The sequence below is a fragment of the Pituophis catenifer genome, unplaced genomic scaffold (genome assembly GCF_029215685.1).
Source record: "Pituophis catenifer annectens isolate HBS135680 unplaced genomic scaffold, rPitCat1.0.hap2 SCAF_6, whole genome shotgun sequence".
Lineage (NCBI taxonomy): Eukaryota > Metazoa > Chordata > Lepidosauria > Squamata > Colubridae > Pituophis > Pituophis catenifer.
The window spans coordinates 100,526,968-100,543,815 of NW_027256886.1; the positions used below are offsets into that span (position 1 = coordinate 100,526,968).

General features: G+C 44.0%; 1 protein-coding gene across 1 annotated transcript; it reads right to left on the bottom strand.

Annotated features, from left to right (window-relative positions):
* Positions 1–4,538: 4,538 nt before the first annotated feature.
* On the bottom strand, positions 4,539–16,540 carry LRIT1 (leucine rich repeat, Ig-like and transmembrane domains 1). The gene is made up of 4 exons (XM_070945973.1): positions 16,416–16,540; positions 13,821–14,290; positions 6,605–6,910; positions 4,539–5,539 (listed from the first exon to the last, which is right to left on the bottom strand). The coding sequence occupies exons 1-4, from the start codon at positions 16,538–16,540 to the stop codon at positions 4,539–4,541; spliced, it is 1,902 nt and encodes a 633-aa protein (XP_070802074.1).
* Positions 16,541–16,848: the final 308 nt, after the last annotated feature.

Here is a 16,848-nt window from a genome sequence, read left to right on the forward strand (position 1 = left end):
GTATCAATGCAGGGCTAGCTGGCACATCTCAAAAGGAAAAATCCTAAATTCTCTAATGACATCTAGAGACAGCAGCTATTATGAGCCCTATGTTTGAAAATCTTTTTTATAATGTGTAAGTTATGAGGAGTTTGAAAGTAAATATTTGAAAAGGATTTCATTGTGGCATAAATATGAACAGTAACAAAAACGTTATTAAAATAATCCAGGAACCAAAATATACATTGCACCAGTGGTAAATCTGCATCTCTCTGAAAATAAATTGAAAACAAGTCTGAACTTCTTAATCTGTAAAAAATATTGATATAAAATAAGACACTTTAGGGGGAAAAATCTCCATAGTTTTGCTGCCATCTACTGTCTTTTATTTGATCTTTTCAGCAAAAGCAGCGTTGGTGAAGAGAAAAGATTGGCACATTGTTCCAAACCTCCGTGGAAATCAGAGTTTTTGTCTAAACCTGCTTTAATATCACCCTACAGGACCAGAACGTTGGTTGCCTGGCTCGCTGGTTGGTGACAGATACAGCGAAAGAGTGTCAGAGCTGCCTCCTTCCCTTGCAACTGTTCCTTGCTTAGATGCCACTAGTCTCCATACGCTATAATGGGAGGGATCTGTGGGAAGGGGGAGGACTGAAAGGGAGATGGTTTGTGTTGGCCATGGACCTGGGCACGGAATGTAACATCTCTCCATCTATCCAACCCCTGCAGGGACAGTAACAAACACATCTTTGAATGTGGCTGGACAGTGGGGAGCTAATGGGGGGGGACCTGGAACAAAAAAGGGAAAGTTAATTATGGAATCTTTGTGTGCAAACTCTTAGTTCCGCCTTTGCTTACTGTAACCACTTGGCTTTTAGTAAAAGTAATCTTTTCGCTACAAATAAAGTTAAGAGTGTTTCTTTTCCTAAAGGACCAAGCTGGGCCAAGTCTGACAGAAAGAGAAAGGGAGGGAGAGAGAAAGAGGGAGACGGGCAAAGAGGGAAAGGGAGGGGTAGAGGGAGCCAGAGAGAGAGAGAGAGAGGTAGAGGGGAAGAGAGGGGGAGAGACAGAAAGAGGGTAAGAGGGAGAGAGGGGGGGAGAGGGAGACACAGAGAGAGAGAGAGGTAGAGGGGAAGAGGGGGAGAGACAGAAAGAGGGAAAGAGGGAAAGGGAGGGGTAGAGGGAGACAGAGAGAGAGAGAGAGAGAGAGGTAGAGGGGAAGAGAGGGGGAGAGACAGAAAGAGGGAAAGAGGGAGAGGGAGGGAGAGGGGAAGAGAGGTGGAGATGATGGGAGAGGTGGAGGGAGAGGGAGATTCCCAGAGGTATAAACCTTGAGCTCTTTCAGCCAAATAAATCTTTGGAGAGCATGCATTCATGCTGGAAGCACCAAGGTGCTTCCAGATTGAAAGATTAGCCAGTGGCATCACCTTGCCCAGGGGACGCTCGATTGGGGACTCCTTTCATTTCCCCATTAATGTGCCCACTGAAGTGGTACCTATCTCCCAAATTTTCTCCCAAATTGCTAGGTGGTCAGGAGCTGGAGTGAATGGCAGGAACCCAGCCCATCATGCGGCAGCATTTGGGTCTCAAACACAGGCTTGTTGACTGTCAACCCAGTCTCCTAACCACCTGAGCCACTATGTCTTTGAAAAAATGGTCAAAGAAATAGGAGGTGACTCTCCTTTTCCTGTGGATATTCTAATTCACAATACAATCAACAGCAGGAAGGCATCTTCATTCTTTAACTGGTATTATCACAGTAGCAACTGTAATTAGAAAATAATCGATTAGGCGTTGTGTTTTTCCACCCTAAACTTAGCTATTTCATTATTGTTTAATCTTGAGAACATCACCTCATACTTTATAAGGAAAACCAGAAATGCCATAGTAGGAAGAGACGTCAATCAGCTGGGTCTGTATCTATTCGGACCTGTGTAGATATTGTCACCTACAGAGTGAGCATTATAATCCTACTTCACACCCCTTTGAAACACAAAGAATACTGACAATATTCTTAGGGTTTGTGCCTTTCTCCCTATGAGTCAAAGTCTTGGTGTTGGTTGTTGATTTGGTGGGACCACAAATGTTGGGGTGAATGTGTGGTGAAGGAGAATCAGCTGTAGGTTTAAAATAAGCAGTAGATTGTGGCCTTGGAGATAATTTCTTCAGGATATCAACCACATTACTTATAGTATAACTATCTCAGTTTGCCCTCTACCAACCTAACAATACCCTCTTGCCTCTAAGCAGTCTTTTTATGAGAGAATCTCTGATGATTACCCACAACTTCAAATGTATCCACTAGCCAAAGTCCTGTACATTAGAACCGTCTACCACAAATTGTCAACTATTCATAAAAATGCTGACATTCGTAAGAAATTCAGACTATCAGTCATGCCATGAGCAAATCTTAAGGGGTATCACTGTTTCATAAAATGTCAACTTGAATTCCAATGTCATGGGCAGTTCTCATTTCTATATGCATCGGATTCAGTGAAATCCCATGTTCTGTTTAATTTCTTTCTTTTTTTTGAAAAAAAACTGTCCCTATATGATTCCCTCAGACTCATCAATTAATAAAGGAAAACCACCTGCATCAATAGATCTAACCAAATAGTAGTGCATCCAAATGATACAACAGCGCTTCATTACCCTCCAAAAAGGAGAGCACACCAGGGAGCAACTTAATGACACCCATCCCACTCAACGGTTACATTTTTTTTTTAGCAAAAACCAAGGTTAATCGATGTTTTCAAGGAACAACTGACGTTCTTTAGTTAGACCAAAGTGATGTCTGTCAGAAAAACAATAACAGAGGAATGGGTCCTGTTTTGTTTTCCCACTGACAAATGAATTGTTGAATCGGTTATGTCGAAGCAGAGCCATAAGAGAGAGGGCTGCTTGATCTCTGAGGGATTGATAAGGCACTCAATCTTCATAGGCTTTTTATTATATTTATTTTCAGGTCAGAAGCAACCAACATTTCCATGAATCCTGGTGCAGATGAAGTAGCAAATGGTTGTGAAGGACATCAGGAAGAACCACTACCAAGATCTGATAAAAAGACTGGTTTGAGGAGATATTTCAGATGCGGCCTATCCAAGTTCACACCAAAATCAAGCGAAGGAAGAAGGGGAAGCACATTCGGACTTGCAAGATTCTGTTACTGTAGTTATTACAATATACAGTAAGTGTTCTTCAACTATACGGCATTGGCTTCTTAGTCTGCTCTATTTAATAAGGATGACACTGGCTTATAACAGAGAAAATAAAATGAGTTCTCTAAATGTTGACCTCGTCTTTGTACATCTTGGTGAGGTAACATCATCAGTGCACTGCCTAATCTGGTAACGAGTGTCTGTTGGAAAACAATTTTTTGGTTTGTCTCTGGAGATTTTCAACCATTCAGGTCATGGTTTTCCCAAAGTTGCTTTTCCGAAAGGCACCTGGACTTTCTGAACTTTCTGAACTGAAGAAGCAAAATGTGTTCAAAGGGGAAAAAAAGAACAAAGTCCAGTTGCTTTTTGGAAAAACACCTTTGGGACTGGTTTTAACATCTTCGATTGCAATATTTTTACTGGATGTAGATGTGATTTTTATCTCTTGGTTGACAGCAGCCCAGAGTTCGGTGCAAGAAGGGTGGCTATATAAATGTTTTCAATAAACAGTTACTGGAACAGCTAGAATCCAAAAGTTCGTGTCTGAGGTAAAGAGATTCTCTACTATCATGGAATGGACTTCAAAACTGAGAGAGGAAGAGACACCATAATATACGTCAGCTTTAACATATACATACATACATACATACATACATACATACATACATACATACATACATATGTAAACACATTTCTTTATTGATCTGAATTCATTTTGTCAAAAGGAAAAATATGTCTAAGATGCCAGATGGGTACGTATGATATTTCAGTATCCAGCTGACTTCTTTCCCTCTAATCCTTTAGTTTACAAATCCCTTTTAAGAAACACACAACATTTAGAAACTGATAGGGATAAAACAATGTGAGGTTGTGAAAGAGAACTTGAATTTACATTGAAACCCCAGTCCTAAAAAATGCTATTAGTATCTCTCTCACACAAAAGTAACTCCCTTCCACACACACACAATGCAGCCTTACTCAGCCTTCATGCCCTTAAGGCTTTGGTTTAAAATCTACTTCCTTCCTGAAATGTACAGAACATATAAACAAGTATCTCCTGCTTCTCCATTTTCTCTTCTCTCCTTCTTCCTTCTTGGTTTCATACTCTCATTTATTTATTTATTTGTTTGTTTTAAAAAACCGTTCTTCCAAAGAATATTAATGGAGCCATTATTGGATTATTGGGATCTTGGAATCAAAGGGGAGAAGTCCCAGAAAACTTGCTCATAATATATTTACGCTACTGAAATTTTAACTTAAAAAAGAATGTCAGTAAAGCTATACATTCTGTTTTTGTACGAAACGTGTGTGTGTGTGTGTGGCATGAGAGACCTCAGGCAAAAGAGGGACTGCCAAATACAAAGACAGAATTACACTTGTCAAGTTGTGGAGAAGCCAGTATCAGCAGAAATACTCATTCAGCTGTCCATCTGCCTTTGCAACTGCTTCAGAGTCCACACTGGATCTTGATGAGAGTAACCTATTAGACTCATCGGGGATGTGGTGAGTCAAGTATTCTCCTCCCATCTCCTTCATTTTGGTTCCTGGAGAGATGGCTTCAAAAGTGACGTAAGAATCCTGAATGTCTTTGGGTTTCCGAACAAAGTATTTTCTGCAGCGTCTCTTCAAGGCCCCGCAACAGACCACCAGGGTGAGAGGGACAGCGATGACACAGGCCACACTAATGACCACCACGTTGATCAGTTTCTGGGTTCCACCAGCACTGGCAACTTCATCTGTTGAGAAAATGATGCACTGTTCCTTCTTGGGTATGAGTCCCTTCACGCAGACACATGCGATGTATTTGGTCTTGGGCATCAAACCGTTGATGGTGGTCCTGGTCTTCTTCGGCTCCACGTTGATTCTGTGCATGTCCCTTTCTCCAAAGATGGCATAAAGGATGCTAAACACGGTGCTATTGTTGGCCTGAGGAGCTTTCCAAGCCAAGGAGACGCTATGGTCGGTGTCTCCGATTACTCTGACTGACCTCACCAGGCATTTGGATTCTGGGTTAGTAGTGGGTAGACTTGCTAAAATATTTTGGGGGTCGCTTTTCATATTTAGGGCCTGATCTCGAAGCACCAGATTCCTCTCTGTGTTGGCCTGACCTGAAATAATGTGCAAAGTTGGAAATGTTGAAGTTGTCATGATGTGTCCTCCTACCAAATTGTCCTTGAAAGCTGATGTTTCTATCCCCTTGATGTGTCCTCTCCACACTCCTTTCAAATCTGCCCCGGGATCGTCTATGCTCTTAGAATCGGTGACAATCAAGGAGATAAAAGCTTCAGTGGCTCCAAGAAAGTTTGCAGCCTTGCAGATGTATTCTCCAGAATTAAGGTAAGAGACAAGTGAAAGTTCTAAAATAGACCATCTTATTCCATCACTAGAAATTTCTTGATGCACTGGAGAGAGGAGAGATAAAAGTTGCAAAAATAAGCTGTTGGAAAATGTTGTATTTGATGGGTTACATTTGTAAGGAATTTATTTGTAATGGTATTTGTATTTTTATTGTCATTTTTGTTTTAGGGGATTGTTTCAATTAGTTATGAGCTAACTGATTCAAATAATTCTAATGGTATAGTTTGGAAAAATGCAATCAATTAAGAACAGAAGTGTTTTTTCAAGGTGTATTTATTTAATCTGTTATATTTAGTGTGTTTTGGAAAGGGACAAGAAGAGATAGTATAAAAAATGAGATTGTGTAGCATCTTGGATTCAAAATCAAAAGGGTGCTTTGGAGCAAAATAGATATATCTGTGTAACATTGACCTGCATTTCTTTAAAGCAAATGCATATTTTTGTGGAATTAATTTGCAACTACAGTTCTCTTTCCTGGAAAAAGACACAACTGCTTTAAGGAATTGCAGACCAATCCTTGGAGCAGGTCCTCACGTGTTATAGCCTCCTCCTCACAATCCTGACACATTTCTAAAACATATTTTGAAAAGTTGTTTTAACATCCAGAATTTGTCAAGGATAAACAACTTATGACCATTCATTTAATGATGGTTCGAAGATACGACGGGCTCAGAAAAAAGTGTTTCACTACCACCCCTGCAGCCACATGATTGCAATTGGGGTACTTGGCAATCAGGTGGCATTTACAATCGGTTGCAGCCTCCTGAAGTCACATGTGCCTATTCTAAACATTAAGACAATTTTTGACAAATTCTGAATGTTAAGATAACTTTTCAGAATATGTTTTGTAGCCTGGTTTCCCGCAAAGAGAAAAGTCCATCGAGGAAGCTGGATTTGCTTAATGACCACATGGTTCACCTGATGACAGTGGTGATTCACTTTACAACCACTGTGAAAATGGTTGTAAAAATCAGGTCCAGTCATTACAACTACCCCAATTCCGGTCCCAACTGTGATCATGAGTGAAGGACTACCTGCAGTTGTTTTGTTGTTGATGGTAATGGCTTCACTCTGTCCTTAGGCAGATACGATGGAAGGAGAGAACCAACCTGTTCCATTGAATGGTTTCCCATCCGCTCTTCTCCAGCTCAGCTCTGGAATGGGCACCCCTGTGGTCCCACACCGCAGCAGAACTGTGCTTCCCAGGATACTCTTCACTTTGGCCACTGAGGTGTGGACAACTGGACTCTGGCACTTTCTCAGCTCCACTTGACTGAAGAAGAGTCTAGTCTGCTTTTCAGGGTTGAAGCATCTCAGCTTTGGCTCAATGAAGGCTATGTTGGGGGACTGGAAGTTGAGGAAATGAGCCATTTCATAGACGCTGCAGTCACACGTCCACGGGTTGTCCTGTAGGCCTGGGGAAAGAGAAGCCGTTGGGAGGGTCAACCCGGAATGGGACAACTCACCACAGGACAATTTAACAATTCAATTTAATTATTTAAAATAAATTAAAAAAATATTTTAATTTTTGTCATTCACATTTCATTTTGTCTCTCCTTTTGTATTCTTTCTTTAGTGCAGTATTTCTCAACCTTGGTAGCTTGAAGATGGGTGGACGTCAACTCTCAGAATCCCCCAGCCAGCTGGCTGGGGGATTCTGGGAGTTGACGTCCACCCATCTTCAAGCTACCAAGGTTGAGAAACACTGCTTTAGTGGTTCTATTCCTGTAGGTCGTAGCGATTTATCCTAGACTCAGGCCAACCATTACGTCATCAAAAGGGATCCTCAAGGGTTCCGGGAGACCTGTGAACACTCAAGTGGGGCTTCTACCAGGAGCATCTTTTTCCCTTGATCCTAAATGGCACCATTCAGTGTTTGCAGATGTACAACAAAAAAGATTTGCTATCCAATTATTCAAAAATTGCTTGATCCTTCCACACAGAGGCTCTGGAGAATGACGCCAGCTGCAAAGCCTTTTCTGCTGTGGCCCTGATCCTGTGGAACACTCTGCCACTGGAGGGAAGAACTGCTCTCACCCTTTTGATACCAGAAGGGAAGCAAAATGTGGCTCTGCTGGTTGACTTTGAGCCCCACTCACCACTGAAGCTGGTCGATGGGATAAGAAGACCTCATCCCTACGCTGTCCATCTCTTACTCTTGGTATTTTGCATAGTTTTAACATTTTAATTCTAATATTATTATTATTTTTCTATTTATCTTTTTATTACTTGTAAGCCACCCAGAGTTGCCTTACAGCAGAGATGATGGCATAAAAAGTAAGTAAGTAATAAGGGAAGGGAAGGGAAGGGAAGGGGAGGGAAAGGGAGGGGAGGAAGAAAGAAAGAAAGAGAGAAGGGAGGAAGGGAGGGAGGGAGGGCGAGAGGAAGGAAGGAAGGAAGGAAGGAAGGAAGGAAGGAAGGAAGGAAGGAAGGAAGGAAGGAAGGAAGGAAAGAAAGAAATCTTTAAAGTAGCAATTAATTGAAGCATGGCTATTTAGAAAGGATCTAAACCAGTGCTGAAATCTGAACCGGTTTGCTACTGGTTCGCTGGCCGTGCATGCACACTGTTTGCCAAACTTGCACTGTGTGCACATGTGCCATATGCTCCAAAATGAAGCTTGGGAAGGTAAGTAGAACAGCGAGGGGGGTGGAATCAGCTGTGGCACATGATTTAGCATTGCTAGAAAGATTCCTAGGAAAGCTAAACCCCACTGCACAGCTGATCGTTGGAAATACCAGTTTGGAGAAACTGGTAGCTTTTTTTAACTACTGGTTTTTTAACTATCGCTTCAACTGAACCAGTAGCTTTTTTTTTTTACTACCGGTTTGCCTAAACTGGTAGTTTTTATCACTACCGGTTCGCCCAAACCAAAGTGAACCCATAGCATTTCACCCCTGATCTGAACTGAATTTCAATAGGAACTCATAGTAAAACATTGTAGCTTCACACAAAGCTATTATTATGGTTTGTCGTGCAGTCAGACAGACGTTCATACTGGATCTGGCATTTTTATCCACTTATCGGGTCCTTCCTAAAGACCTGGGATGGGCAGATGGAAGTTTGATGGTGTTAAAGGACCAAGTCAGGTGGCCTTTTGCAATTGACTGATAGCACATTTATCAATGCCGTTGGGGTCCAAGCTGTGTTCCACCCAAGATGTTGTTGTTGTTGTTAATTGTGCAGTCAGCCAGAGGTTTAAACTGGATTTGGCATTTGTATCCTTACTAGGCAAATTTGCAAATATATTTTTTATTAAAAGGGCATCTCAGGGCCAAAGGTGATGGGAGGAAAAGGACCAGGAAGTGCTCACAAATGTTCACAGAATGTAACTTGGCAAAAATACCATTTTATTGCCAGATAGAGCCAAATAAAAGTTTTATGGCTTTTTTCTTCACGTAATGACTATATATCTCCAAGAATAGTTGAAGGCAGAAGGTAACTAATGATCCATCAGCAGCTTTCTAATAATAAACTTTCTAAATTTTTCCTCTTTTTAAATGGGAATTTTAAATTTGGTTTTAAATTGGGGTTTTAAAATGGTTCAGCCAAATTTATTTAATTTGTTTTATCTCTTTTTTAAATTTTGTATTTATATGTTTTATTTTATGGCTGTTCACCGCCCTGAGTCCTTCAGGAGTGGGGCGGTATACAAATTTAATAAAATGAAATGAAATGAAATATACCAAAGATCAGAAAGTATTTTCTCAATTTTAACAACAGCAACAATCAAATAGCTTATTTCTCACTCCATTTCCTATTACCATATTTTTTCGCACTATAAAATGTGCCAGACCATAAGACGCACATAGCTTTTGGGGAGGAAAACAAGAAAAAAAATCTGCCTCTGCCTCCCAGCATCCATCGGTATTCATCTGGCTAGCGTCCTTGCTGCAAACTGCAAACAGCCTGATCAGCTTCAGCACGCTATTGCATCCTGATTTAGCATGAGCAGCTGATTGGCGGTTGGATCAGCCTCCTGAAATACCACTGATCAGCTGTTCCAGGCTGTGGGGATCACCACTAATCGCTGCCACCGACAGCTCCCACCACCAATAGGTAGCAGTGGCAGTGGCAATCCCCGCTGCCTGGAAAGGGCCAAAAACAGGACACACGGAGGCCGAAAATGGGGCAAGTGGAGGCTGAAAACGGCCAAAGGGTGGGGGCTGGTGGGTGGGCAGGGCTTCAGTAACATTTGCTCTGTAAGATGCACAGACACTTCCACTCACTTTTGGGGTGGGGGGGAAGTGTGTCTTATAGTGCGAAAAATAGGGTATGTTACTGAAACCAAATAAACTCAAGCAATCAGAAGAGAATAATTGGGAGTTCCATCTAATGCTGAAACAAATTATTGGATTCTAAGTCTGCAGTTCTGCACTGGTAGATGGTGAAGATCTAATAAGGAAAACCAAACCGAAAGGTCCTTGTTGCTCTCTGAGTTTGGTTGTTTCCTTGCAGATGTTTCATTACCCAAACTAGATGACATCACCAGTGTCCTGAGCTACAAATATTCTCTTTATTGGAAACCAGGGCTTGCTTAACAGTGGTAATTGGTAATCACTAAATGATGCAGTCACAAAGCTCTATGTCATGTGACACGCCAAGTGATAGTAGCAATCCTAGAGCACTACCAGTGAAAAGATGGCCAACTGATTAGGGGACTGGAGGCTAAAACGTACGATGAACGGTTGCAGAAACTGGGCATGGCTAGTCTAGTGAAGAGAAGGACCAGGGGAGACAGGATAGCAGACTTCCAATATCTGGGGGGCTGTCATAGAAAGGAGGGGGTCAAGCTATTTTCCAAGGCACCTGAAGGCCAGACAAGGAATAATATGGAAATTGATCAAGGAGAGATTCAACCTGGAAATAAGGAGAAAGTGAAAACAATCAACCCATGGAACAGAAGTTGCCTTCAGAAGTTGTGGGACCTTCATCAATTGAGACTTTCAAGAAGAGACTGGACTGCCATCTGTCAGAAATGGTGTAGGGTCTCCTGCTTGGGCAGGGGGTTGGACTAGATGATCTACAAGGTCCCTTCCAACTCTGTTATTCTATTCTATTCTATTCTATTCTATTCTATTCTATTCTATTCTATTCTATTCTATTCTATTCTATTCTATTCTATTCTATTCTATTCTATTCTGACTACACGCCCAGGGAAGGTTCCCAGAGGGTTTTTCCCTGGAATGTAGCTTCTTCAACTATCAACAGAAGGAACTGGCCTTCCTTTAGTTTTTCTGACTCTCCTGGGGGGGGGGAGAGAGCTGGGCAGGGCTACAATCTCTCTACAGTGGCTCTGATAGACGAAACAGGTGGTCTTCTCTGCAGATAAAGCATTCTTACTCATGCAAGCTCAAATGAAAACTTGTGTTTGACTGTAAAAACGTCACACCTTTTTTTAAAAGAGACCTTATCTCATTTGTGATCTTGTTCAGGAGGGGGCAGCGGATCTGGCAGGAATTACGGAGACCTGGTTGGGCCAAGGGGGGGGGTCCCCCTCATTGAAATGTGCCCTCCTGGTTTCCGCGCATTTCATCAGCCGAGGTCACAGGGTAGGGGCGGGGGGGGTGGTTTTTACAAAAGAAGGTCTTGGTCTGAGGGAGGCCACTGTTCCTCAGATTGCCGGATGTGAGTCCCTCCTGGTGAAGTGGGGTCATGGGGTACAGGTGGGCTTGCTGATCACGTACCTGGATCCCTGCCATGTGACAGTGGCCCTGCCCAAACTGCTCAACGTTATAGCCGGGGTGGCGGTTGATACCCCCAGGCTTATGGTCATGGGGGATTTTAATCTGCCATCCATTGGTGAAGTGTTAGAAGCAGCACGGGAATTCATGGCTTCCATGACGGCTATGGACCTGACCCAGTTAGTGCATGGCCCTACTCACATGGGGGGAAACACTCTGGACTTGGTTTTTTCTCTGGTCAGTGGCTGAATGATCTCGATATAGGGGATATAGTGACTGAACCCTTGTCATGGTCGGATCATTCTCTCCTTTGCTTTGACCTTTGAACCACTACACCGCACTGCAGGGAGGCGGAACCGATGAGGTGGTTCTGCCCCAGGCACCTGATGGACCCGGATCGGTTCCAGACAGAGCTTGGGCCATTTGCTGAGGCTCTGGCTCACGGCTCGACCAAAGACCTGGCAGCCGTCTGGGATAGGGCAGCCGCTGGAGCTTTGGATCAGGTCGTGCCTTTGCGGCCTCTGACTCGGCGCCGATCTCGCTTGGCTCCTTGGTTTACTAAGGATCTGAGGGAGATGAAGCACCGGAAAAGACGCCTGGAGAGCGGTTGGAGGGCCAGCCGGTCTGAATCTGACCGAAGGGAAGGTCTCATATTAAGACCTACCTAGTGGCGATAAAAGCGGCAAAATGTAACTATTTTTCCGCTCTTATTGTGTCATCAGATAATCGCCCAGCTGCCCTGCTTAGGGTGACCCGCTCCCTGCTCTTTCAGGAAGCGCGGGAGGACCCCTTGGAGGGTAGAGCCGAGGATTTTGTAGAGTATCTGTATGATAAAATCACTCAGATTCGGGAACACCTGGACTCTGACGGGGTAGATTCAGGGGGGATGATAGAGGCAGGTCTTGAGAATATTATCTGGGAAGAGTTTGATTCTGTGACCCACAAAGATGTGGACAGGATACTGAGCAGACTGAACGCAGCCACATGTTTATTGGACCCATGTCCCTCCTGGTTGGTGCTGGCCTCTCGGGAGCACAAGGCTGGCTCCAGGGGATTATAAATGCTTCTTTGAGTGAGGGTGTCTTCCCCGCCGCTTTGAAAGAGGCGGTGGTGAGATCTCTCCTCAAGAAGCCTTCCCTGGAACCGGCAGCATTGGCTAATTACCGTCCAGTCTCCAACCTTCGCTTTGTTGCGAAGGTTGTTGAGAGTGTGGTAGTGCGAAAGCTCCCTCAGTACCTGGATGAATCAGCTTATCTGGATCCGTTCCAGTCGGGCTTCAGGCCTGGGTAAAGCACGGAAACAGCATTAGTCACATTGGTTGATGATCTCTGGAGGGCTCGGGACAGGGGGTGCTCCTCCGTCCTGGTCCTATTAGACCTCTCAGCAGCTTTTGATACCATCGACCATGGTATCATGCTGCACCGGCTGGAAGAGTTAGGGGTGGGGGGCACCATCTTGTGGTGGTTCTCCTCCTTTCTCTCCGACCAGTCGCAGTCTGTGTTGGCAGGGGGGCAAAGGTCGACCCCAAGGCCCCTTGTATGTGGGGTGCCACAGGGGTCAGTCCTATCTCCCCTTCTGTTCAACATTTATGTGAAGCCGCTGGGTGAGATCGTCTGTGGTTTCGGGGTGAAGTACCACCAGTACTCTGATGACACTCAGCTGTACATCTCCACCCCGGACCACCCCAATGATGACCTTGAAGTGATGTCCCAGTGCCTGGAGGCTGTACGGATCTGGATGGGGTGAAACAGACTCAGGTTCAATCAATCCAAGACCTAGTGGCTGTGGTTTCCAACATCCTGATATAGTCAGTTGGTGCCATCACTGACTATTGGGGGCAAGTCGTTGGCCCCCCACAGAGAGGGCTCGCAACTTGGGTGTCCTCCTGGACTCACAGCTGTCTTTAGAAGAGCACTTGACGGCTGTGGCCGGGAGGGTATTTTATCAGGTTCGCCTGATTCGCCAGTTGCGTCCCTTACTGGATCGGGACTCATTAAACATGGTCACTCATGCCCTCGTCACTTCCCACCTGGACTACTGCAATGCTCTCTACATGGAGCTCCCCTTGAGGAGCACCCGGAGGCTCCAGCTGATCCAGAATGCGGCCGTGCGGGTGATTATGGGAGGGACATGGCACTCCCATGTGACCCCCCTCCTGCATGAGTTGCACTGGCTCCCAGTGGTCTTCCAGGTGCACTTCAAGGTTTTGGTTACCACCTTTAGAGCGCTCCATTGCTTAGGACTGGGGTATTTATGAGACCGCCTTCTGCCACCAGTAGCCTCTCACCGACCAGTATGCTCCCATAGAGAGGGGCTTCTCAGGGTGCCATCGGTCAAACAGTGTCAACTGGCAGCCCCCAGAGGGAGAGCCTTCTCTGTGGGGGCACCCGCCATCTGGAATGAGCTCCCCCCGGAGATACGGAGGATCCCAGATCTGCGCGCTTTCTGCTGTGCCCTCAAAACATTCCTATCCCAGCAGGCTGGCCTGTCCTAACTTTTCTTCTAAACGGCTTTATAGGTCTTCCATGGCTTCCAAGGCCAAGAAATTCAGCTAGCTTCCTCTGGATCAAACCCAAGGATCCATGACCATGGATCATGCAGGCAGAGATTTCTTTTTCTTTTACTCACCCCCAATCGTCTTACCTAGGATGATCTTGGAATGGTCATTAAGGAAGTATGGAACAGCTTGGAGATTCGACCAGACCACGATGAGTTCTTGAGGGAGCATCATCAGTTTATTGCTTGAGACATCTAGATAAGTGATGTTCCGTATATACTGAGCAGCATGAGAGGGTATGGAGGTGATCTGATTATTATGCAAATCCAGCAACCTCAACTGAAGCATGTTAGAAAGAGTTTCCCATGGAAAGGAAGTAAGAACATTGCCCGCCAGTCTGAGCTCCTGAAGCTGGTACAGGCCCCTAAAGTTACTCACTCGGAGGCTCACCAAGGCATTGTAGGGCATCCATAGGAGCTCCAGGTTGTGAAGAGAATGGAAAGACTCCCCAGGAACTCTTCGGATTGCTGTTTTTTCTATCCTAAGTTTGAAAGTGTCTCCTGGGAAATTGACAGGTGTAAGTGTCATCTCCGGGTCATTGCACAGAATAGCCCTGCTGGGAAAAAAAGGATTTTTTTGAAATTATATCTGGAACATGTAGGAGATGACCAGGCTGAGCCCGAGAGAGGGGTCAAATGTGTCATCAGTATCGAGTCCCTTTGCACCCCCAAGAGATCTAAGTCTTGAATTATCCCACCTTGAATTCCACAGACTCTCATCTACCTCCTATTTGCTTTGACAGTTAGTAGTTCAGGTTCTTGTAAAGAGCATAAACTTGCAATAAACCTTTATATTCACTTGAACTGCCTGGACTTTTCTGCACATGACAGAACACTTTTAATCACCAGTTTTAACTGTGGGTGTACTTTGTTGTTTTTTCCCAGGCTCCCCTCACTATAAAAGCTGGAGCTGTGGTGACACAGTGGTTAGAATGCAGTACTGTAAGCTAATTCACTGCCCACTGCCAGCAGTTCGATCCTGACCGATTCAAGGTTGACTCAGCCTTCCCTCCTTCCAAGGTCAGTAAAATGAGGACCCAGATTGTTGACTCTATAAATCTCTCAGAGATGGCTGTAAAAGCACCGTGAAGCGGCATATAAATCTATTGCTATTTATCCTATAATTTTCCATAAATGAGTTCACAGTCATTTAGTATGCTTCTGATCAATCTTTGGCTGAACTTCTGCTTTGTCAATCTTGAAATGTCTTCCTGTTCAGCCATGGCTTTCAGAGGTTCATGGGGTGTCAAAAAGGCTGAAAAACCCTATGCTCTTGGCCAGTGGTGGGCTGCTACCGGTTGTAACAACCGGTTTGCCCGGAAACGAAAATGTGAGCACGTGGCATTGAAAATGTGCCTTCTACACAGCATCGAAATACCAGCGATTACATAGGATGTGATAACACCAAGGCGGGTGGGCGGGGCCAGCCGCTTGTCAGAACTACCGGTTCCCCCGAACCGGTCCGAATCAGCAGCAGCCCACCACTGCTCTTGGCTCTCTGAAGAGCTGACTCTTACTCAGGTGCTGAACCAGGTCATGAGTTGAGCCCAAAACTTATCTAAGTGGTTGGAGAACTTGGCTGGCTGGGGAATTCTGGAAGTTGAAGTCAACCCATCTCAAAGTGGCCAAGGTTGAGAAACAACTGTCCTAGGCTAACCAATTTCTACAGTAGTACATAACTAAAGCACGTTTACATAACCCTCCTGCTTAGCCGCAAAGATAAGATATGTCCAGAACATTTTACAGCAGTAGATGCTTTTGAAGGGTCAAAGATTCTTCCAGCATGTTAAGCGTTGGAGATCTGTCCTTTCTCTCATCTTTTTTATTTTACTGGGAATGGGAGTGTGTGTTTGTTTATCTTTGCAGATATACTGTAGATGTTGATAAAATCAGAAGGTGCAGAGGTGTGACAAGACTTGTGAAAATTGTTTAAATGAGCTGTTTTTAGTTGATCCTTCCCAAACCGTCTCATTTGTGTTGGCCATGCCTCTTTCAAAAAATAATTTGACATACATGGTACCCAAACATTATATAAAATACACAAATCTTGCTCAGTTTAAGAATCTTTCTGACTATAAAGTCATGCTGATATATAGGTGTTATTGATGCTTTCAGAGACAACAGGTTTTATTTTGAAGTGAACCTTTAGTCAAAATCTGCATGTATTTTTTTCAAATAAACATAAACTCATCCTGTTCTTTTAATGTATTTTAACCCCAGACAATTTTTCAGGGCTTGGAGTGAAATTTTATGTCATTGTTAGTTTCCCCCCCCCAAAAAAAACACAGCCCATTGAAGAACTGGTAGAATATACTCTCCATGTACACTGTTTAAAATTTATAAAATTCTGATGATTATTCTTTTAATATTTTTAGTTATGTTCATTGTTACACAGTTCAGTGTTGATCACTTTCCCCATAAAATTGTGTAATGTTGATTATATTGTTTCTGTCTTAGCGTAAAAGTCCATCAAATGGTATTTCAGAAATCAGATTATGCTGTACTCTCTTGTTAATCCCACAGCACACAAAGTCCTTGTGGCTGTAGGAAGCCATTGGGAAAATAACTCAAATGTTGAGAGAAGTAACTCTCCTCTTCCACCAAGAAGAATGGTGGTTGAACCTGCCCAGAAAGCCTTCTTGGCACCCACTGAGTCATCAAGAAAAATTAGAGCGATTTTACCTGGCTCTCATCCTTTCATTGATGCTGTAGAATGAGCAGCTGCATTGAGAAGGGCAAAAACAGAGCATCCAAGGCAGACTTCCGAAGGTCAGGCAGCAAAGGAAACCCACCGTGACCCACATCATGATCCGGCCGTGGGTAAGGCATCCAGCTCCTGATCAGAAAGGCTGAAGTTCTTCTCTGATCGCATCCATGGAACCCTTCACATTGTCTTCCTTTCCTCTTCTGCGCTGATCTCCCAGAGTCCTGCTGAAGTCACCAGATAAAATTGGATAGGCAGGGGATTAAGAACGAGGCTATTTGCACAGAGATGCTTATGGCTTCCTAGAGCAATCAGTAGAAAGATTTCTTCCCTCCCCTCTCTCTGGATCGGTTCAAAACAAGATTTAGGAGCTCAGCTTTTGCACACAGAAATTTCTCCTTCTTCTTCTTT